Genomic DNA, 24,459 nt, shown 5'->3' with positions numbered 1-24,459 from the left:
AAGAGTTCCTTCTGTAGTTGTATTCCCAATGAAGAATTGCTGATTTCCAAGTCTGCATTACTGTATGTGGCAAATTTGGCAGGCAAGGACGCTACACTTTAGATACAACAGTATTTATCAAAAAAATTAGATACAACAGTATACCTGAGTTAAGTAGTTTTAAACAAAATGGTATTTTTAAAAGCAGAATGAGATTTAGTAAGAAAAACGTACCTCTTGTAAGGATCTGAAAACAAAGTAACTTGTAAATGTTTGATAATTAATAAGCCAGGAACCTTTTCTGGTTGGTTTTTTGAATTTGCGCTGCGTAATTCTATCTTCGTCCCGTATCCTGTTAATGTTGGTTTTGTACTTCTCCTCTAAGTCCTTTTTTAATTTGTTCAAGTCTCTTTCTTGGACTATGTCTAATTCCTGAATCCGATCGTGCACCCATTGTATGTGATCATGTTTTTGACTTAAAGAACCCATAAATGGAAAATATTGGATAAGATAATACTCAGTGCGCTCTAATTCGCGGCGTTGTTGATCTAGTAATTGCATAATTTCATAGTTGATAAAACTCAGAATTTTTTTGTGAAAACTATTGTTGGCAGTCCAAAATTGTATAGTTGTTTAGGGTTGTAAAGATGGGGCTTTAGTTCTGTAGCATCACAAACAAATAATTCTTTGGCATCACTTTCTTCGTTCTTATGTATTTGAGGATTCATGAAATGAATACCTGGATTGGATATGTTAAATAGGAAATCTACGGATTGGAGCACGCTCATCTGTTAAATATTTTGGGTTCAAATCACAAAGTAATTCACATTAATATGCTAATAGATTAAAATTATTAAACAAAAAAATCGATAAAGAAAAATAAGTTACTGTCGTACCTCTGGAATACATGGTCAAAGGACTTGTTAGGAGTTCTTTTTCGATATACTTCGACTAAGTTGAGAAGCCATCAGAAAAATATATAGTTTTTCGAAGTGATATAAAATTAGGGTTTTAGCATATTATCATGGGTTGAAAATGGTCATGCAGAATAGATTTAATTATTGGCCTCACCTACGTGTAGGGAATGGATACGGGCTTGTAAAATGGACTATGTTTTTTTCGGTATTCCTTTACGGGTAGGGAATGGATACGGGTTCAGTAAATAGAATAGGCTTTTGCCGGTACTGGTTCCTACTTAGATAGAATAATCCCCTTCGATAGAATAATGCATCTTTCATTTCTGAAAATGAAGATCGAGTGAACAACTGAATCTGTCGACGGTGCGGGATCTGAATGAAGAATTGGATTCAGTCTTTTGTATAATCAGATAGCCATTACAATATCTTAATTGACCTTACGAATGTTTTAGATTTGTTTTTTAAAAGCATTTGTAAAAATGTTAGACCTAATTTCGTTATAATCTATGACTGTTATTTTCTTATTCAATTGTGAATAACTGAATCCGTCGACAGGATTTGAGTTTGGGGTTTCAGATTAATCGATTAATGGAATCTTTGCTGGAAATGAGGAATCCTGAATTTAAGAATTGGATCAATTCTTTAATTGATAATCAGGTATGCATTACAATTTTCTAATCGATTTTAGCAATGTATAATTGTTTTAGATTTTATTATAAACATGTAGAATTGAATAAATTTTAAACTTATAATCTGTCATGTTTTAGCTTTGGAATTTTAAACTTATAATCAATCTGTAGATATCATGGAATTATTTGTGGATCATAGATATGGAATTGTAGAAATTTTGTTTTAACATATGGTTGAATAATTCAAAGGAATGATAAAAGAACATAGATAAATCTGAAACAAATCTAAATCTATAATATCAAGGCATTTTCAGGCTAGTCCAATTCCTCCATTGATTCCATTGCATCTGAGTTTGCTTTTGGAAAGGCATGTTGATCTCTATTTGCATCTTGTTGTGATTCGTAAGCTTGTCTGATTTCAACCATCCAAGGAATCATCTTTTGTCCATAATGCTGCATTGTTTTAATGATAATCTTGGTCTTCTCTTCAAGGCTGGTGGTTTTAGACCATTTTTGATAGAATTAGTCTGTTTTATTGTCTTCATCATCAATTTTCCTTTTTTTACAGGTCTTCCGATCTGCAAACTGTCTCAGTAACATATTCTGGTAGGCCTCATCCCTAGCAATGATTTGTTGTCAATGCCATTTATGCCATGTAGTGGTGTTTTCATCCTTCAGCCCTTCTTCAGAAATAGCCTCCTTAAATTGCAGTGCTGGTACGTTTCTTTCCCTGTTCTCCTCCATCAGTATTATCTTTGTTCTATTGTACCTGCATGAACTATTAAACTGTTATACCATTTAAGAGGAAAAAAGAATAACACAAAACACATAGACAAAGAATGATACCTTTTAGAAGAGGTTTTGTTAAATCTATATACCTTGTAGAAGAGGTTTTTTAAATATAGTTTTTTTGTAGGGTTTACATGATTAAAAATATACCTAATTATATTTGTAGCTATCATAAAAATATATACCTATTATATCTGTAGTTATCTTAAATATATATTTATCATATTTAAATGCATACTTATCATATTAAAATCCATATAATAACAAATATATTGATTAGTTGATCTGTTAAAATTCAGAATCAGTTGGGAAGAGTAATATGTCATGTTTGGAAGTCTAAATTTGAACAACCATGCTTGTCTTTACTAAGAAATGCAATATCTCAGATTATGACCTTGTTAAGCAGTTTTCTGGTGTTATATTATGAATTTGTGATTGACAATAGTCTTAAATAAATTGAGCTAATCTGTTATTTATACCCAAAATATTAAACAAAATCAAAAAATAACACCAGCAAATCAATAAATAATGTTCAGGAAGTAAATAAGATGAAGTAACTAATTCAAGAGATTTTGAAATATTAAACAAAATAAAAAAATAACACCAGCCAATCAATAAACAATGTTTAGGAAGTAAATCATATGAACTAACTAATTCAAGAGATTTTGAAATATCTCTTCAAACACAATATTTTGTGTATACCCGTCTGGTTCTTTCCCATTCTTCTTGATCAATATTTTCAAGCCTTGTCTTCTAGTGGTTCTTGAAATGGCTACATAAAGCTGTCCATGGGAGAAAACAGGTACTTCCAAGTAAACTCCCACATTTGGTAGGCTTTTCCCCTGACTTTTATTTATTGTCATGGCATAGCAAATTCTTACTGGAAATTTCCTTCTGTGTAAAATAAATGGTAAACTTGTCTCAGGTGTAGTCATAAGTATTCGTGGTATGAAAACCCTATTTCCACTACCTGGACCTGTGAGTATTTCAGCTTCAATTACTGTATCTCCTAACTGGGTCACAATTAACCTTGTGCCATTGCATAGTCCATATGCGTTGCTCAGATTATGCAGAAGCATAATTGGTACTCCAACCTTTAGAGTTAACTTGTGGCTTGCCATTCCAGATTCCTCATGCTTGTTGAGGAATTCTTTGTCGTAGAAAACAACACTTGAGTGATATTCTGATGACTCTGGTCCGATTGAATCCGCACTTAGATATGTACGTTCTTTTCCTGGCATACACGACACAATATATGAATAATGATATGTATCAAGTTCAGATATAACAGTAGATTGATCTGATGAGTTAAATAGGAACATTATTTACCTGGCACAGATGATAAGACATGTGAATTTATCTTGTGAAGACATTTATTCGTGGGCGCCAGTATACTCCGTTCAGCAAGGTACTCCTTTTCAAGCATTCTTTTCAAAAAGTCAGGATACATGGTCTCTACTATTGTCTGAATGTGATTTTCTTTACAGTCAATCAGTAAATCTGATGGTATCTGTATCCAATCTTTGTCTTCGGATTCATCCAAAATGATTGCCGGTGCTTTACCATTTCCAACATCAAGAATCCATTTTGCGAATTCCTCTATTTCATCCTTTTTTTCCTGGGATGTATCTCCGGTGGATAATCTCATATTCTCTGTAAGTTCGAAAACAGTGAAGTATTTCCAAAATTTTGATTTGCTTATAGAAGCATTTACTATGTCTTCTCTTGTTCCTTCCTCAATAACTGGTAGAATTTGTCGGAAATCACCCCCTAACACCAGTGTTTTTTTCCCGAATAATAACTTCTTATCGTTATTCGCTTCCATCATTAAATCATCAAGAGCTCTTTGAACTGCTTCAAGTGCATTCCTGTGCATCATTGGTGCTTCATCCCATATAATCAAATCTACTTTGCACAATAACTCAGCTAGATCTGTTTTTTTAAATAGATTGCAGCAGGATGTTTCATTCAGCTTCAATGGAATCTTGAACCTTGAATGAGATGTACGACCACCTGGTAATAGAAGTGATGCTATTCCAGAAGAAGCAACTGCTAGAACAATTTTACCCTGTGACCGAAGGGAAGCAATAAGGGTTCTCCATAGGTATGTCTTACCTGTTCCACCACTTCCATAGACAAAAAACAAACGACCATCATTCTGTTCTACTGACCTTGAAATCTCGTTAAACGCCAATGCCTGTTTTTTGTTTAATGCGTTCTTCAAATCCTCTGCCTCTGTGAGTAGAATATCTCTGTCATAGTTTAGTTCTTCATGAATAAGGGTGTTTTTAGGAATATCTTATTCAGACATTTCTGGGTATGGTATACCCGAAAATTCATCCTTCCTTAAAGTTCGATTATATTTCCAGAAAATCTTCTCAATTTCCTGTAGTGTATAATTTTGCAAGACTTCATTGGCTAGTGTTCGTGCCGAATCTCCGTAAAACTTTATTTGTTCGTACTTGATGTCTTCTGCTAAAAGATCCCAATTATCATGCCATAGTTTTTTGGGTTCTGTTACTTTGCAATTCAGTAAGATTATAACAAACAATTCACGTAACCTCTTGCATGTATGTGTTTCTGCTGCTTCCTGAATGGCTCTGTGCCATTCACCATCATCTTCCAACAATCCTAGTGCCAAACAGGCGGCTTTGAATGTAAGATGAATCATTCCACCCACTGTTTTAATATCATTATAGTTTTTGCAACCTTTTTGCACATTCAATAAAATACGCAGGTAGTATTTCTCACCCGTTGTTGGATGCACATAGTAGATACGCCCAATCTTGAAGCCCCTTTGCCTTACTTTCCATGTTTTTATCGCTTGGTCCCATCTCCAATGCTTAGGAAACTCTGCGTATGTCCATTGTATTGCATCTTCATGATCTCTATTAGCTTGCATCCATTGAATGAATTTTGATGCATCCGGATCTGCCTTGTCTAGAACATCTCTCAAATCATCGGTATCGTTGTGGTACACTAACTGTTCCCCTTCGAGATGTAATGGCAACCTTTCCACACTTGGATTTCGGTAATGAATTTCAAAACCAAGTGTCCTCCATATACATTCACATCCTGATAGGTATCGTCCCTCGAGATATGTATTGACCTCGTCCTTAGTTGTCTTTTGTGTTTCTTCGACAACACCATTGTTGTTTGGATTTTTGTCATTTGCACCCTGGTTGTATGAATTTTTTTTACCAGGTGGAAATACTGCAACAATTGCAGTTATCATGTCCTTTCCTTTGTGGATGTACTTGAACAAATATTTAATAGTCATACCCCTACAGTTGCAGATTTCCACATTGATGTGTGCATCATATCTCATTATCAAGTCTAGATTGTATGACACAACCCATCCTGCATCTAACTTGATTCCTTCCTTTTCCGGTCCCCAATCTGCATGTCGTCTCTTATAAATTACGAATCCCGTATCATCAACATATGTTTTGCTGCTATATTTCTTTGGGAATTTTTTTTTGCATTTTTTGCCGCGCATACATGTAGAGTCAGGTTTTGCATGTCCGCATGGACCGTGGAGCATATACTGGCATACTGCATCAAATGCATCCTTGTTTTCATTAGGGTTTGGAATTTCTGCAGATATAATTGAATCAATATGTGCTGCGGATCTTCGCTTATCCTCAGGTTTAAGCCACAACAATATATGAGCATGAGGTAAACCTCGTTTTTGAAATTCAACAGTATAGAGAGCTGTAATTTAAAACAAAATGTTAATATGTCTCCAAATATATGTAGCTAACGTCATGTATATATATTTATTTGGGAATTAAATGTTCAGTTTCGAAATATACCTCCTTGCACTTCTCCGAAATGCCTGCTTCCAACCAAGTCCGACATTAACTGTTTCAGTTTGATGTGAAATACGCGACTGATCATGTCGGATCTCTCACTTGGCTTTTTCCCATGGAACATTTTGATAGCTTCTGCAATTTCCGGCCAATTCGGATTACATGTGAATGTAATAAATAAGTCAGGGGGTCCCAACTCTCTGCATAAGGCTATTGCATCCTGGTAATGATGAATCATATATCTTGGCCCACCTGTGAAAGATGATGGTAAGATTACTCGACCTACGCTACCGGGTTTAGTGTCTCCAACCCTTACGGCTTCTTGTATACCATTGTATAAGTCACAACGTATTTCTTTTTGATGGCCTTTAACCCACTGCAATCTGTTTTGCTCAATTGTAGCATAAGCATCAACCACATACCGCTGGAATAGTCGTCCTCCCCGGAGAAGTGTTTGACCTTCACCTGCTCTTTGTTGCAATATGAATGTATAGTATTCCCTCATAGTTATGTTTTTTCTCTTCTTTTCATTACCTATTTCATCGTCTATTTCGTCGTCGTGAATAATTTTAATTTTCTTATCATATGGAATATCAATATGAAAACCATCTTCACCATAAGGAAATAATAGTGGATACTGCAATGCCATATAACTTGGGTGCAACTCGGATATATCTATCAGTAAACCATTTTTTAGCTGTATGATTATGTCCCTTTTTCCATCTGAATCGGGATCATCAACTACAATTCCAGCTATTTCAGATGTAGTTGGAAGATTGTATTGCCTCGCATCCCTTTTTCGTGTACCAATAAGACGGAATTCAACATCGCTTAGTTCATCTGGTCTGTACCTATCCCTCCACATTCTGAATTTTTGGCTTAGCCAGTTGTGTGTGTCCAGCATTGTAACTAAGCCAGCAACAGTGTTTTCATTCAATTCCCTTGTGCTCTTCTTTCCATATTCGTCCATGGCCATCATTGAAGATTTAACGCCTGACTTTCCATCCTGTTTTTCATTTTTTTTCTTACAGGTAATAGCATTCATCCTATTTTTGACTTCATTTTCAGTGTCTATAATGTACAGTTGTAAGAATGCAGGTGGCTTACCATCCAGTGGCAACAAAGACCCCATGAAGTGATGATTAAGCCCATACATTGTAAACACCCATGGGGCTGAACCATTTTTCTGTTCTTTGGACACTTTGGCACCCTGTGAGGTAAATGCAAACATTGAATTATATGCCCTGATGTTCAGTCTGAAATTTGATGCTTGCGACCCACCATCTACATATTGCATTAGTTTTTTCAGAAATTCAGGTGCCTCCTTAAGTAGTGGTAATTTGACAGCTCCTTTCCCACAACAAATGGAAAATTCTGGTGGTTGTTTCTTTTGGATTTTGTTGACTCTTTCCTCATCCCATATCATTGCTTGCCAATGAGGGCATGTTGCAGTTGTCCCTCCAATATAATAATTCTGGGGTGGCATCACTGGTTAACATAGATAATCAGAAAGGATGGTAAGTATATACTGTTTTATTTGAGGTCAACGTATAGTTTAGATCCAATTGAATACACTTACATGTATATGGGAATTCTTCCTCTGATTATGCTGTTCCTCATTATTGTTGCCTTCTTTTCCACCTAATCAATGTCAGAAATATCATCAATTGAAATTAGTGAATTATGCAGAATTGACAACATCAATTTATGTTAATATAGTTAGTTGAGACATGTCACCATTCATGTAATTGTCGGCGAATATTTTTGCTTGTTTCCTAGCTCTTTGAGATATGTCCTGGAATGAGACTGTCACAAAACTGCACATGTTAGTAAACACATAGGATATTAAATAATAAAATTGCAGATGAGCCTAAATCATGTAAGGTTTATACCTGTCCACTTCTTTTTAGAACCTTTCTGCTTGCCTTGACTCCTTTTTCTTCTCAGCAACCTTATCTTGTTTGTCATGCATCTCTGGTCCATTGGTTTATGTGCAGTTTGTTTTTTTGCAGGTATTCTAGGTTTTAAAGCATGCTTGAGCTGATGTTTGCGAGAACTAATTATCTGTCTCCTAAATCGTCTAGCAGTTGTGGGGTTTTCTTGGTCATGATTGTGTGTATGGTTTGTTGATTGCCTGATAGTCCTCAAATGGAGATAAAATGGTTTGGTAAGTAGAATGGAAAGCCTTAAGCTTCTGGAAAGTTTATGGTCTCTGGATTGTAGGATTGTTCTCTGGATTGGAAGCATGTCATTAGTTGTTTGAAGTCTGGAAGATCTCATATGCACATAGAACACCTTGTTCAGTAAACGATAAATCCTTTTGTCCCCTGGCTAGTTGCTTTTCTTTTCTTTGTATCATCATCTCCATGAAGAAAGCATATCCTAAGGTTTGTTTTTAGGGTTTGTAGTTTTTTTCTTTCTTTTTTTTTTAGGTTTTGTGAGCCGAAATAGAAAAGGGTTTTGTATGTTTTTTTTGGGTTTTATGTTGTGTGCTGGAAATTTGTGTGGAATTCCTTTTTTTTCTCTTTTTTGAGGAAAAGTGAAACGGAGCAATCATGTGAGAGGGTGACGGTCACCATTCAACGTGGAGCCTAAGGAGCTTAGGATTTTAAAGGAATAAGATATGTTCTAAGAGCATCTCCAATGCCAGAGATCAAGGTCATCCTATGTGGAGGTCTTATTTATACCTTTTGGTAGTGAGTTATTTACTACATGACAAAAAAATACTCCCTCCGTCCCTAATTAGATGGCCTACTTGGTTTTAAGTTTTGTCCCATAAATAGATGACCTATTTTTGTTACTATAAGAAATATGTATAATTTGATAGTTATGTTTATATTCGTCGGAAAATGGGTCTTTTGTCCAAATATTTTTAAATCACGGTTCAAATGGACGAGTAAAAAATAGTTTGGGTGAAATGGCCAAAAAAAAATAGTAAGGATGAAACTGGTTTCATCCTAGCTTAAATTTAAAAAAATAGCAAGGATGAAACTGGATACATCCTGTGTAAATTAAAAATAAGAAAAAATATTTGAAAATGGGCACGATGAAACTGGTTACATCCTGCCTATTTTTACATTTTTGTCCATTTAAACAGTATCAATATCTAACTGTCCATTTCACCCAGGAATTGTTGATTTTGGTCTTTTTAACCAATTTTGTGTATATTTGTTACATATGTGTTTTAAAATGCTTTTCAACTGTATAAAGTTTACGAAAAACCATGATATGGTTTAAGAGATAAATCATTTCTAAGTTTTACTAACATCCTTGTCTTAAAAATTGTGCAAACTACAACTAGGTCATCTTATTAGGGACGGAGAGAGTATAAAGGTAAGACTCTCTAGCTAAATTTTATCTCCAATCCCCAATGTCTTACCTAATACTTTTTATTTAAATTTAGAGACAAAAGATGATGTGGACTTAAGAGTCAAGGTTATGAAGAAAGTCTTATTTAGACTTTCTCATTTACCCGCACTTAGCCATGTCATCTTTTTCTATGACCTTTACCCTTGCATTGGAGATGAAACTTTGGTGGAAAAGATCTTAAATCCCAGGTGTCAAACTAATTTAAGACCTTTACCCCTTGCATTGGAGATGCTCTAATGATCCAACAAATATTATATCTAATCAGTTCTAATTGTACAATGGAGGAACTAGGTTTTAGATGTTCGAGGAACTCGGGCTTGACAAGAAAAATAAAATAAAATTGCACCCTTCTCGACCCTATTTTTGTCTACAAAAATGTAATTCACTACATCACACACAAAAAAAAAATCGCCTTTAGGGGTGGCTGGAGTCAGGGAAAGTCATCCCCCGAATCCACCCCTATAATTAAAGCTATTAATTTATTTGGCAGAGTGAGTGATTGGATTGGTCTATTTAACAGCGTTGGCATCCAAACTGAAAACACATATTAATTGTTAAATCCGGGTTGTTCTTTATATGTCTGAAATTATATATATATATATAAGGATCATTTTCATTTATCGACACTAATAAATGATAGGTCCGGAATTTCGGACTAATCATAGTCGATGAAAACAAAAACTTATCATCATTATATAACAAGTCAAAAGACTATTGATGAGGTTCTTAACACTTGGATAATAGTATGTGTGAAACGTTGTCCCTGTCTCCGTCGCCTAAACAAGCGTGAAACGCAGGATCCAAGGCAACTATCATGTACTTGCTGAAAAGGAACATGCACTTAGAGTATCTAATCATGTGGTCAAGTTAAATGGGTGCTTCTCTCAACTATTGCGTTATAAATAAGAATCCTTTGACGACATTCATACAAGTATTGTGGGTAACATCTTTCACTTTAGTTAACATTGGCACGCTTCACTTTTCTATTTCCATTCTCTTATCTATCCATGTGATTTCAATATGCGAGTGTTGTGGCAAACGTTGCACAAGTACGATGACTATCATAATAGAGTTTTGTAATCAGGTTGAATGTCTCACTAATTAATTGCTTGTGTGTGATGATTGGGATGTATGTGGGATGTTTGCAGCTAAAGAACATATGCAAGCTAATTATTTGGCTTTCTACTTTGTGTCTATCCTTAGTAGTTCTTCCAAGGCGAGAAATTGGAGTAGGTTTTGTGGGTATACCTCTTGTAAACCCTCAAGAGACTATAACTCGTCCACTAAGGACACCTAGGGGTTTAAAGGCTTGTTATACATGCTAAGTGTAACGTTTTCTCAATGAGATGGAGTTGTTGTATTTAAGATTGTTTTTATTTAGTTTTCTCGAGGACTAGCAAAAGCTAAGTGTGGGGGAATTTGATAAGTGCATAATTCATATGATTTTAGTATCCATTCCATACTTGTTTTAGCTATTATTCTTGCATGTATTCGTATTATTACTATTGTTTTCTCTTATTTGCTTCTATTAGGTGAATCATCCAAAAATGATCTACAAAGTGCTGAAAAGAGCTAGGAAGAGAATTATTCCAAGAATCCAAGTGCCCAAGTCCAAGAGAAGTGGAAGAAGTGCGACGACAAGGAGCAAAACGCTCAAAATCAAGAGAAGGGCCAATGACAATCTTAAATCATTCAAATTAAGGATTTCTCATCACCATCTTGAAGAGAATTGAAAGATAAAAAGAATGCAAAAACGATTTTTTATCGAATATCGAAGACAGTAAAGTATGCAAACAGGTACGCATACTTTAATTCCGAAAATTTCTGCTGAAATTTGAGGTACGCATACTGGTACGCGTACTTAACAAGTAGAAAAACGTGTATAAATACCTTGGAAGGTCTAACGGCACGTTTGGAGTCGTTATTTCGGGTCGGGTTCTTGAACCGAAAATACTTGATGACAAAGCAATGTAAACCTATAAAAAGGTATTAGGTCATGGAATCAAATCATTCTCATATCACAAGTTCTATATCAAAACCTAAGGTTTACCCCTTTAGGGGGGAAACTACCATTATTCATCTTCTTTGTAATATGAGTAGCTAAATCCTTTGTTGATTAAGGATGAATTCAATGTTCTAAGCGTGAAGCTTTATTATTAATACAAGTCTATTTGATGTTTTTATCATCATCGTTTGTCTTTACCATAACTAGGGTTTATGAGTGATTTTTAGATTGATTTGGGATGCATACTAGATTAGTCTATTGATTGTTCTATCGCTAGTAGAACTTATAAGATAAGTAATCGTCGATTAACTCTCTACACAAGTAGAAATCGCGAGACCTTACAGAGGGATTCTGTGGAGCAATCTTGTGTGAAGACAACACCATCAAGTAAACCTTGATCTAAGAGTTTAACTACTGGGATCAACCTAAATTCACAAAGCTAAAGGCGTTCGATTGGATCACACCTTGAGCGATATACTACTTGGTGGTTCGTTGGATAGAATCTGGTAGTCGAGAACTTCCGTATCCATTGATATAAGGAGTTTTGGGGATAACACTGATCTAGCTGTTATTCTACGGTTGGTGATGAATGGTTCTTACGAACAATAGACAAGTATTCTAATCCTGTTAGTGCTTGGTAACGACGAAGAATTCCTTAATTATCCTTTTCTTCTTTATTGTCTTTATATTTATCTCACAACCAAACCCCCCTTGTTATTTACTTTATCTTGTTGATCAAATAAAATATCAATTACACATCTCTCTGTGGGAACGATCTCTTACTACCGGTATATTACCAGTTAATTAGTGGGAAATATATTTATTAATTTTTTGAGCCTACGACAGCCCATACACTCCTATATTGAGACATAAGTCGTGTTACGATATAGTTTTCTCTATACATATTTGAGATTTCGAGCTGAGTATATCTCGCTTGCATATTTCTCGAAATATGTGTTGGTAAGCTTTCGCTTCGACCAAGTTCATCTTATATCATGAGAAAATTGCCGAGTAACATCTTACACGGTTTTTGTGATACAATCATTTGGTGTAAGACTTGGAAGGTTTCAATAATGATTATTTCAATATCTTGAAAATTTCTTTGATGCTAATAGTGTGTGAAAACGGCTATTGACATTATAGAAGAATGTTTCAATGATTGCTTAAGTTTATTGTGAGGTGATTGATAATACTAGGCTTTTCTTCGGGAATATAAGTCCGGTTTACCAATTGGTTCATGTTCACCTTGATTTATCAAAAGACGGAACAAAAACTCTTGGGTATTTTTGTGGGAGACAGATTTATTCTTTCATATAGACTTTTCTGTGTGAGACGGATTTGTCTATCAAGTCTTCAACTTTGGGTCGTAGAAACTCTTAGTTGTGGGTGAGATCATCTAAGCGAATCAAGTGCGTAGTATCCTGCTGGGATCAGAGACGTAAAGAGCGCAACTGTACCTTGAATCAGTGTGAGATTGATTAGGGTTCAACTACAGTCCAGTCTGAAGTTAATTGGTAGTAGGCTAGTGTCTGTAGCGGCTTAATACAGTGTGGTGTTCAATCTGGACTAGGTCCCGTGGTTTTTCTGCATTTGCGGTTTCCTCGTTAACAAAATTCTGGTATTTGTGTTATTTCTTTTCCGCATTGTATTTTGTTATATAATTGAAATATCACAGGTTGTGTGTTAAGATCAATCAATTAGAATATACAACCTTTGGTTGTTGATTTACATTGGTTGACACTTGAACATTGGTCTTTGGTACCATGTAATTCCTCTTACATTCAATTAGGCTCGCAGATTTCTATTTGCTGATTGCGGATTGAATTAAGAGTTAGAGATATTAAACTCTTTGATATACTTTAATCTAGATTGAGTCTGAATATCTAGTTGATTCTCTAGAAAGTGTATTAGAGTAAGTCCTCTCAGATTTCCAAACAAATTGTTGGGTGTGGTTGTTAGACTCACGCATTTTCAATTTGAATTGAAACTGATATTCATAAAAATCCACCTCCCCTAAAAATTGTTTTGTGTCCAAATCATAAACTTATCATGCCTTTTTACCAAATGGGTATCCAAAAAACACACATCTTTTTCCTCGACTTGTAAACTTTTCACCCTTGTTATTTTGATTATATGCACATAACACAAACACCCATATACTCGCAACTGATCTTATGGAGGAAATTTTCCAAACATAATTTCGTATGGAGTCTTATTTCCAAGCAAAGGCGTTGGTGCTTTATTACTCAAAGTATGTTGTAGTCAATGCACACTCCCACCAGAATTTTATTGGTAAATTAGCTTGAAATATCAAAGCTCTTGCTACATTCATTATATGTTTATGCTTTCTCTCAACTTTCCGATTTTGTCGCGGTGTACCAACATAAGATGTCTCAAATATCATACCATTTGTCTTAAAATACTCACACAAAGAATTAAATTATGTCCCATTATCACTTCTAACATATGTGATTTCCTTGTCAAATTGACGTTTAATAAGAGCAATAAAACTAAGAAACATCAATTCAACTTCAGTTTTGGTTTTTATCAAATAAATCCACACCTCTTGAAAAATCATCAGCTATTGTTAAGAAATAGTCAGCTCCACAAGACGAAAGGTGTCTTGTAAGGCCCCCATAAATCCAGATGAATTAATTCAAATAAACGACTAGCTCTACTCTGACTAACATGAAAACTACTTCTACGATGCTTTTTTCGTGGACAGATATAACAAGTTATATTAACTTTCATAAATAATCTACTCACAACTGGTATATTCTGTAAACTTTCTCCGAAGGATGTCTCATTCGTTGATGCCACAACTCGTATGAATCCATACTAACTGCCAACACCTTAACTGGAGGTACACCACGAAAGAAATATAGTCAATTTTGTCTCTCACCCACCCCAATCACCTTCCTCGTCAACTAGTCCTGTATAATACATAATTTGTTAGTAAATTGCGCAACACAAAAAGACTCATCGATCATCTGAGTGACCGAGCTTAAGTTACATGTTAACTGAGGCACATAAAGAATATTATCAAGCCTCAAACCTCCAAGAAGGATAACTATTCCAATTTTATCAGAGTTTGCAGACTTTCCATCTGGCAAACCTATTGAACAATTCTTAATTTCCTTCACTTCTCTCATATCATCTAAATTACCCGTGACATAATTCGTAGCCCCTGTATCCACAATCTTGGAATCACGATTCTTTTTACCTTGTAATTGAATTTTCAATTTGTTTGAATTCAAAAACTCAAACACTTGTTGAAGTTTTGTTGATGTCACTCAAACTAATCCACTCCATCTGCAGCTGATGCAGTTTTTACAAGTGATAAGTATAGGATTCGATTCTCGGACTTTTGAAAAGGTGGGTTTTAAGATTATAAGACAAAATACTCGAAAACTAATTAATTTTTGTTAACCAAGGAGAGATAAGCCTAGGGTTTTGGATTCCACTACTTCTGATGCTTGTAAAACTAACAATTTATTATCTCAAATAATTACTCATAAAATACTCAAAACCATATTGAACTCAATCTCATATTTTGGAAGATAAAAAGTTTAAAATTAAATATGCGACTTTCGTCGTTACGCAAAAATATAACCTCCTTCGCTTATAAAAGATCGGTAGAAACTACCCAAACAATTAAAATGAAGCATTTATAAAAGAGAAATTATTAGTCATGAATAACACAAATAATTGAGTAATTATTGTCTAAGAAATAAAACTATTAATAGTACATATCAAAAATAGCTTCCTCCAAAACCCTAGAAAATAATTTAGCTACTCATGAATCGAAAATTGGAAGAAAACTGATTAATCATTGTATTAAAAATAATAAAGATTGCTTACAACGATTTTTGGTTGCTAAAGATGCTCACCAAATACACGGCTCTGCGGCTAAAGAGCTATTGCAACTGAAGATGTAAAACGATATAGTGATGTTGTCATTATACAACGACTGTTTCTGCAACTGTACCTGAGATTGTTTCTGACAACACTATGTTCTTCGTGTTCTTGATCAAACAGCAGCAGCAGAGTTTCTGCAACTTTGATTTTTCCGAGTCTCAGCTCTATATTCTATTCCAGACTCTCCGTCTTCTTCTTTGGAATGCCAACACCCAATTTATACTTAACAGGCGCATCAAATCTCTGTGCAGTTACTCCAAATCTTCGACAATAAAGAGAAAATATTTTCTTCATTTTTCTTTCCATGTTACGGGATTTGCTTCCCATTTTATCTCTTTCATGCGTCTAATGGTTGCGTTAACGCCTCATAGAGTGGTAAACACACGCCAATCTTCAATTAATAATCCCGAGCATACTCCAAACTTGTTTTCATGAGAAAACCACATAACTTCCCTGTTTTATAGAATCTACGTGGAAACTTCCTTTCTTTTCGAATTCAACCTAATTACCAGCTTTATTCAATCATAACAGGCCCAAACTAACCCAACCGTGAAAGATATTCGGCCAATCGATCCAGAGAAAAATGCATGTGAACCCGAGAATAGCATATCAGTATGTTTCTTCAATTCCACGATTCCATCCAATTATAGACAAATCAATAGCCATCACCATCTCTGTTTAGATCATACAAGTCAGCACAAACGATTCCATCCATTGAATCTCTCTCAAACAATTTCAAATCTCGAACCCTAATTCTGCATGTGACTGGTTTGCTTCAAATCAACGATTCTAGACAATTCAAATCGAAACAGAAAACCTTACCGGCTCTATTTAGCCGAGAAGATCATACCCATGCAATTTCAGCCTTTTAATCTCGTTATAACACCTTCAATTATCGAACCCTAATTCTGTTCCTTGAGAACCAATTTTCCCGCCAAATTTCTTAAATTCAAAAGGTTGAAGATTACCTCCCCTTATCCAGTTCTGGTGTCCCTTTAGCAATTTGGGGTATAAATAGCAATTCCTGGGGGTGTGAATAGAAATTTATGGGGTACAAAGATTAATCTTGGGTTGTAAATAATGAAAACTCCTATGGTGCCTTTATCAACTCCTCTGGGTGTCTTTAACACATTTCTGGGGGTGCCCTTATCCAAAGCTGGGGTGCCTTTAGGACTTTTTTGGGACCAAATACCACTTTTCGAGCAACTTTCTCCACAAGATCTTATTCCCTTCAAAAGACTTAAAACAAGTTTATGACCAATAAATGAGTCCTAGCTAATGTAATTATGGGTGAAAAACGTCACACTTACGTGCTTATCAGTAGGTACGATACTCAAGTTATTTGACTGCTGATTTGCTGGTACACTCAAGTTGTTGGAACAAACAGGGTTGGTGTTGTTATTACTTCTGCCACCTCTGCCAGATGCAAAACCACCTCGACCACCAGCCTTGCCATCTCTGCTACATCCTCTTCCACCACTAGGTCTATCTCCCCACCATTCAGGATACCCAATACCATCCTTCTTCAGAAGGCCCCTCTCGGTTACAATGTTTGCGAAATTTTACACTAGTATCATGATTACTTGTGTTGTCTCTTTGATCAGGTTGTACCTTAAAGGCCATGATATTGTCTTGTACATCTTTGGATAGTGAAGTTTCTCTCAGCTTCAAACGTTCATCATTCACTATTGTCTGGTATGCACTATCAATGGACGGTAATGAATCTCTAGTCAATAATCATTCACGAATCGATCCATACATGTTGTCTAAACCAAAATAATGAAGGTAATCTTCTTCTCTCAGAGTAGTGACTTGTGCCGCAATATTACAAGTGCAGTTACCACACTTGCATTGTGGTATTTTCATATATGTCACCAGTTCATCCCATATCTTGTTTAGTCTCCCATAATACACAGCTACACTTTCGGATTTTCCTTGTTTGCACTCACCCAGAAAGGATTTGAGTTGAAAAATTCTAGTTCCACTAACAACACAAAATATATTCTTCAAGTGTTTCCACAGGAGACTGGCATCATTATAATCTCCCAATGTTGATCGAATGGAAGAATCTAACGTGTTTTTAATCCAGGAGACAATCATTGAATAAACATCAATCCATTCCTCCAACTGTCCAGGGTCTTCAGGTTCCTTTACATGGGCTTCAACAAAGCCAAACTTACACTTTACTTTGAGTGATGTTAGAATGGATCTACCACATTCATCATAATTAGTCCTCTTAATATGATCGGGGTGATAGTAATACCGAGACCATCACTTGATCTTAGATGATACACCAGATCTTTCTTCACCACATGTGATGATGGTTCATGCACCAAATCTTTCCCTTCTTTCCTCCTTCGTTTGATGTTTATTTTTCTCACATCGCCGCTTAAAGAGAATTTGAAGGGGAAAAAAAGGGTTTGAACCAGACTCTTGAGACATGAAAAATTCTCAATAAATCGTCTGCTTTTCTCATTAATCATTCAAGGTATTTATACACTTACATACTTGTTTCTCGAGAACACAAAATTGGTTAAAAAGACCAAAATCAACAATTCCTGGGTGAAAAAGACATCTAGGTTTTGATACTCTTTAAATGGACAAAAATGTTAAAATAGCCAGGATGTAAACAGTTTCATCCTACCCATTTTCAAATATTTTTTCTTATTTTTAATTTACATCAGGATGCATTCAGTTTCATCCTCGCTATTTTTAAGTTTAAGCCATGATGAATCCAGTTTCATCCTTGCTATTTTTTTGGTGTCCATTTCATCCATACTAATTTTTACTCGTCCATTAGAACCATGTTTTAAAAATATTTGGACAAATGACCCATTTTCCGTTCTCTATTCCTAATATAACTCAAATAAACTAAAATATATATCTCCTAAATATAGTCTCCTATAAACTTCACATAACCTCTGATATTCCTCAGAGATTCCCGAGTGCAGTGGAAAGTAAACAATTTATTGCCCAAGAACTCCCCTCAATCAGCATTTATTGCCCAAGAACTCCCCTCAATCAGCGTGGCACATACTCCCACTCAAGACTGCTTATCAAGCAACACCACTTTGGAGGAATTCTCCAAAATTTCCCATTGCCTGGGACTTTAAAAATTTCTAGTTTCTTTGTTTTTCTTGAATATTTGTTTCTTATTTTCCATTCTTGCATGAGCAATGAAAAACAATGGGGAAGATGACATCCCATTAACAACTTTGTTTTTCTGGAGTATGACCTTTTCCTTTCCAAAAAAAAAAGACTCTCTCTACAAAAAAGAAAAAAGAAACGAAGACCTCTTCTGACTGATCTTCCTTTGCTCAGATCGGCTCCTTCGGAGCAGATCTGAGCAGATCAAGCACCATCGATCGTTCTGTTTCACCTTGATCTATATATTTGCTGTTTTAGATTTCTATTTTCAGTTTTAAATCGGGTTCTACGATCGGTTCTGTTCTTGTTGCGATTTTAGGTTTTTGCTCCATGGATTGATGGTTGTTTGTGCAGTATTGTTATGTGATCCTTTGCAAGGAGGAAATCAGGGCATATCAACATCTATAGCTCTTTGCTATGGACAAGACAAAGCAACATCAACAGCTTTAGCTTCGGCAACATCTCCACATCTTTTTCTCCCAGTTTATGGTGGTGATCGGATTTTAATTTGGTTTGCTTTAGATTTATGTAATCTTGATACTCTCGGTTGTTTTAACAATCAAGTGATATTTGGATCTGGTCTTGTTTCGGGTCTTTGTTTTATATTTAGGACTTACTGGTTGTCCTATGAACTTTCTTATGTGGGTTTGGTGATATTCTCTATATTGGTGTTCTTATGTTTGGGTCATGTTTTGATCGACGATCGCTCCAAGTTTGGTGTTGTTATACTCCGGCAGGTAGAGGGACTCCGACGATTTATCCGGCAATTTCATTGCTTTCCGGCCTGGAAAATTTCATCTCGACAAAGAGATAGTCATCAGAAAATTTTTAAAAACTACTTTAGGGTTGTGGATCAAGCTTCAACGATCCAAGTTCTCCCGTATGTAAGCGGGTGTTACGGTTGCTGCTACTTGTTACTAATGATTTTGTTATCTGTGATTCCATTAACTGAGATTCTATCGCTAGAGATTCGTTACTTGGTCCTGTATGAAAGTTGTTCACAGTCAGTCATGTTACTTTCAATTTGTGTTGTGTAAGTTCGGGGCTATCTCCCTGTTTATCTATTAAAAAAAAAAAAAAAAAGACATCCCATGATACATTGATACTTCCTATAATGAAATTTCCTTTGTATTCCATATCAATGTGGGACCAACTTTGAAAGTGACGCACCCAATTCCTCAAATGATCAAAACAGAAAAGTAGGGGAGAACCTGATAATTTCAAACCATTAAGGATTTCAACAATGAAGAAAGGCACCAAATACCTTGATTCAGTCAAGGCCCCATTAGAAAATAGTTTTGGGTTTTTTTATATAACATAGAGCTGGCAAACGGGCGGGACGGGGCTAGCTTGTGACCAACCCGCGGGTTACGGGTTAATACAAGCCTAAGCTTGCGGGTTGAAATTCTTCACGGGTGGTCATTTATCCGACCCGCGTCCGTCCCGGGTAAAGCTTGCGGGTTCACGGGTGCTCACGGGTTAACTGGTTTTTGTTGAGTCAACTCGCCAGAAATCGAAAATTACATAAACAGAAATTGAAAAATACATATACATCCAACAAAACTATTATAGTACATGCATTTCAAACAACAGCAAACTCCGATTCCATGTTCATCTTCGTCTGCAGATCTGTAGACAACCACCGGTAGCAACAGCTTCACCGATTAACTGGCTGTGGACGAGGCAATGAAACTTTCCTAGAATTCAGCCAGACTCGAGTTTAAATCAGTACACTTGAAACCCATTCTTCCTTGTTCATCTAAATTTCATCTTTAATTAGTTTTCAAAGCAAACCATCTAACCCAAAATCCATTTCATAATTGCCGTGTGATGTGGAATAGAGTAGAGTATACAAGCTCCTCTGTGTGGAGTCCTTACAAGCAGTTGAAGTGCATGCGGTGGTATTACCATTGCAGGCTTAATCCTTCATTTAGGACCTCAATTCTTGCGGAGTATATATATCAATTGAATACAGAGCTTCTTAATTTCCATCATTAGTTCTTTGCAATATGCATCAAACCCCTTCCTCGTTGACATCTGAGAGATTGATCAAGAAATTAAGAGATATAATCTCGATTAGACATGATAAGTTAGAGAATTAAATCAAATTGCATTGTTCGTGGTGCGTTGAACATTTAAAGTAGATTTTGACCTAACTTGAAGCAACCGATCGAGAACAGACTCAACTCGGAAATGCAAATGGATAAACATCAAACCAAATCAATGGGTAATACAGATTAAAGCGTCATATTTTTGAATATGATGAGTTACTTCCAATCAAAATTAAAGATATAACAGTTTTAGATCTTAAAATAAGAAAGTGTTTCTTTTTGAAATTTTTTATCGATTAACTAACGAGATTGCAATCAAGTTAGGATGCTAGAGTGGGAAAGACTTATCTTTCCAACCGTGATTTCACTTGAACCCAATTTCAGTAACACCAATATCAATTCCACCAACACAAATCTCTAACTTTCATTTTCTGCCATCTTCAATTACGTCTGCAAACCACATACAGCCACCATGAACAACACCCATGGAACTCATCTCCAGTTCCGTCTCAATTTGATGCCAGCAGCTTGGAGAAGAACAAATTTCAGATCCCCTTTTCTCTTCATCAGATAGAAACGAAGCTACATGGTTAGGAAATAACAATTCCTAGAAGAAGAAAATAAAGAAGAAAACAAATAGGAAGACACGTAACAAGCTACGTGTTTCACAGTACGGGGAATGGAATTACGGGTTTACGGGCCAGTTGCGGGTTTCACAGTACGGGCCGAGTTAACCCGTTTCTTCACAAGCCACTAATTATACAACCCGCGCCCGTCTTGTTTAGTTACTATCCGGGACGGACGCGGATTTTCACGGGACGGGACGGGCCAAACTGCGGATTTTGGCTTGGTTTGCCAGCTCTAATATAACACAAGGTAAAGTAAAAAAAAAAAAATCCATGAATTCTTTATCTTGTACTCGTTCTGCTTTTAGTCCCAACAGTAAAACAGCTGTAATGGGGTACATGGATTCTTGCAATTTGTAAACCAAACAGGCAACATAAAGGACAGAGCTATTAACTAGTTTGTCATGCGTCTCGGCTCCGTAGTATCTCACAGCTCTCGTCCCATACTTTCTTGTTTCTAGCATTCAACAATCAATCCACACACACGTGAAGCACCACTAGATCTCTCATTTATAAATTCTAACAAATCAAGATCATGATTAATGTTTGAATTATAAGAAGACCATGGATCAAATGGTTCTAAAATATTAATAACAAATCCTCTATCTCCAAAATACATAACAAAAGAATCCAGAACGATGAATAATGTGTGAAGAACCATAAAGACAGTAGTAGTGATAATACATCAAGATCTCAACTTAATCGGCTTAATAATATATAATTAAGCCCTAATAAGTCAAATTAATACAACAAATAAAATAGCATAGACAAGAAGAAAAAAAATTGTAACAAAAAAAGTTTAAAATTAATCAGATTCACAGTAGCATACTGAAGATACCAAATCCAACAACCAAACTTCCGACGATCTTCTTTCCCAATTTCTCTACTCCACTCTGCAAGCAAATTTCATCAAGAATTAATTAGGAACTCATTAATCACACATTACTAATTAATTAAGAAATTATGGGTTAGACTGAGAAAACGAAGAAGGCAGCTAGCTAGTGGTACTGTGGTAGTATACTGTGGCACTACTCTGTCTGTCTGCCTCGAGTTTCTTAACTATCAATAACCGGATTTCAAAATATTTATACTGTAATTTAAAAGGTTCGAGGTCCGTGACAACAGCTGGAGAAAAAGACTCGACTGTGTGTCGGTAACTGTGAGTATCTATCTATCTATGTCCCAATGTAGATCTAGGTAAAGAGGCTTTGATACATGTGTTGTGATATGTCCGGTAAAAATGAATTTCACTAAGCACAAAACACGAACAGATAATAAAACCAACAGGAAAACATTTTCAGATCTGATCCCAAAATATTCAGATCGGCTGATCTTAAACAGATATGTGCATTATCGGATACTATTGAATGTTAAGAGAATGGATTGAGAAGACTTACTGTATCATCTGAGGAGTCAGATGGACCAGGGGCGAATGCATCTGAAGGTCCAGGTGAATCAGCAGTTGGTGGTGCTGGAGGACTAGCAGCTGGTGATGGAGATGGAGCTTTTCCTTTCTTCAATTTGGATGGTGCTGGTGCTGGAACATCAGCAGCAACTGGAGCTGGTGTAGGTGGGGATGAAACTGGTGCAGGGAGAGGTGGAGATAACAATGCAGGTGGTGGTGCTGAAACAACTGGTGCAACTGCTGGTGGTGGAGTAGCAGCAACAACTGGTGCAACTGCTGGTGGTGGTGTAGCGGCAGCAACTGGTGGAGTAGCAGCAACAACTGGTGGAGTAGCAGCAACAACTGGTGGTGTAGCAGCAACTGGTGCTGGTGTTGCTGGTTTAGGAGATGCAGCTGGTGGTGTTGATACTGATACTGTTGGTGGTGATGCAACTGGTGCTACTGGAGTTACTGGTGCTGCTGGTGGTGTTGCTACAACTGGTGTTGTTGGTGTTGCAGTTGGTGCTGCTGCTGGTGATTGACCACCAACTCCTGCTACTGCAATGCAGATTATAACAAAAGTGAATATTGTCTTTTGATCCATTTCTTTTTTCTCGTTTATCTTTCTAGATCTCTCTTTCTAAATCTGTGAGTCTGTGAAGATAGAAAAGAAAGAGAAAAAGAAGAAAGATGAGTTAAATTTTTTTGTATTGTGATGAGAGGAGTGAAGAGGTCTGAGTATGAGGGCAATAAATAGGACACTGCCTTTAACTATTCTATTTACTCTTCCTCTCTTTTTTTTATTATTTTCTTTCTATTTCTCTCTCTTTCGGTTTGGATTGGAAACGGAGCAATGAAGGAAGGTCCAGAATCCGGAGACCCTACCAAGCGCACTAACCAACAAGACAGTATTAGCTATGTGGCGCCTAAACACAGTCTGTCATTGGTGGGTCCTACTATCCATGTGATCTCGTGATCGAACAGATGTCTGGTTGGTGCATGCCATGTAGGATTAGTAACCTCAAAAATGGAAAATTTACTATTTTCCACGTAATCTCTTGGATTCTCTACAGGAAAAATTTAGCTGTCTTGGTGGGACCAGTGGAACAAATAATAACTTGACATGTTAGCGAAATAATAATTGAGAGAGACGTTGGATTAAATTATGTGCCAAGCAAGTGGTGGTTGTTCTCATCTTCCATTTAGGTCTAACGGCTAGTGTTTGAGTAAAGATCTCTGCAGCTCAGCACCGTCATTGGGTTGGGTGGTGGGACGTACTCCATTTAGCGGACACGGCTATATACATTTTACGTGCCTTGTAGTAATAATATTTTAATTTTGTGTTGTTTTAGGCGAATAGGAGAACAGATTTGGTTTTTTGATCGGTGGTCCCTGAATGTTGTATCCAGTGTATGTTTTTCTATTCTGGTTCTGATTTCTCTTTCAGTCTATAGAAGATTTAGAAATAGTCTGTTTTTGGAGAAGAAGATACATTGTGTATATAGACAGGCTAACTGTAAATAGGTAATGGGTCTGCTTCATTCATCTAATGATGATAGATGAAGAGGCTTTTATTGAAATTGTTTTTTGTATGATTTGATTGGATTTCAAAAACTTCATTACGAGTGAATTAAAGATGCAGCAAGCGTAGACAGCAGAGTTGCCTTAACGGTCATATTTCTTTGGTTGTTGGCTTTATATGTGTTTGAATATTAGCCAATCTTTCTTCCCGTTGTAGATCTCGTTTTAACTTGCATGGTGTCTTCTGTACCAGTAAAGTTAAAGAGCAACAACTGGATTTGATCTCTGAAGTTTTTTTATTTGTTTACTCGA

The 24,459-nt window shown here is 36.2% G+C and overlaps 2 protein-coding genes across 2 annotated transcripts; both read right to left on the bottom strand.

The window, feature by feature from the left end:
• Positions 1 to 2,161: 2,161 nt before the first annotated feature.
• LOC113347113 lies at positions 2,162 to 8,098 on the bottom strand. The gene is made up of 8 exons (XM_026590703.1): positions 8,040 to 8,098; positions 7,864 to 7,943; positions 7,706 to 7,767; positions 6,130 to 7,600; positions 4,643 to 6,028; positions 3,644 to 4,549; positions 3,017 to 3,548; positions 2,162 to 2,294 (listed from the first exon to the last, which is right to left on the bottom strand). Exons 1-8 carry the CDS (start codon positions 8,096 to 8,098, stop codon positions 2,162 to 2,164), a joined length of 4,629 nt encoding a protein of 1,542 aa, XP_026446488.1.
• Positions 8,099 to 21,807: 13,709 nt separating this feature from the next.
• LOC113293485 (classical arabinogalactan protein 9-like) lies at positions 21,808 to 23,369 on the bottom strand. Its single transcript, XM_026542112.1, has 2 exons — positions 22,640 to 23,369; positions 21,808 to 22,135 (listed from the first exon to the last, which is right to left on the bottom strand). Exons 1-2 carry the CDS (start codon positions 23,228 to 23,230, stop codon positions 22,058 to 22,060), a joined length of 669 nt encoding a protein of 222 aa, XP_026397897.1. The 5' UTR covers positions 23,231 to 23,369; the 3' UTR covers positions 21,808 to 22,057.
• Between the last annotated feature and the right edge of the window lie 1,090 nt (positions 23,370 to 24,459).

The sequence above is a fragment of the Papaver somniferum genome, chromosome 1, assembly GCF_003573695.1.
Source record: "Papaver somniferum cultivar HN1 chromosome 1, ASM357369v1, whole genome shotgun sequence".
Classification (NCBI taxonomy): domain Eukaryota; kingdom Viridiplantae; phylum Streptophyta; class Magnoliopsida; order Ranunculales; family Papaveraceae; genus Papaver; species Papaver somniferum.
The sequence above is the reverse complement of the archived record's forward strand: the minus strand, read 5'-3'. Positions and strand labels throughout refer to the sequence as shown.

What these genes read in the sequence shown, in the direction of transcription:
- LOC113347113 (XM_026590703.1), bottom strand. Translation starts at nt 8,098, where the DNA reads ATGCATGACAAACAAGATAAGGTTGCTGAGAAGAAAAAGGAGTCAAGG. An exon ending in GGAAGAATTCCCATATACAT is followed by an intron (nt 7,601 to 7,705) that starts GTAAGTGTATTC and finishes ATGCCACCCCAG; the next exon opens with AATTATTATATTGGAGGGAC. An exon ending in TTTCGGAGAAGTGCAAGGAG is followed by an intron (nt 6,029 to 6,129) that starts GTATATTTCGAA and finishes TTTAAATTACAG; the next exon opens with CTCTCTATACTGTTGAATTT.
- LOC113293485 (XM_026542112.1), bottom strand. Translation starts at nt 23,230, where the DNA reads ATGGATCAAAAGACAATATTCACTTTTGTTATAATCTGCATTGCAGTA. An exon ending in CTGACTCCTCAGATGATACA is followed by an intron (nt 22,136 to 22,639) that starts GTAAGTCTTCTC and finishes ATTTGCTTGCAG; the next exon opens with AGTGGAGTAGAGAAATTGGG.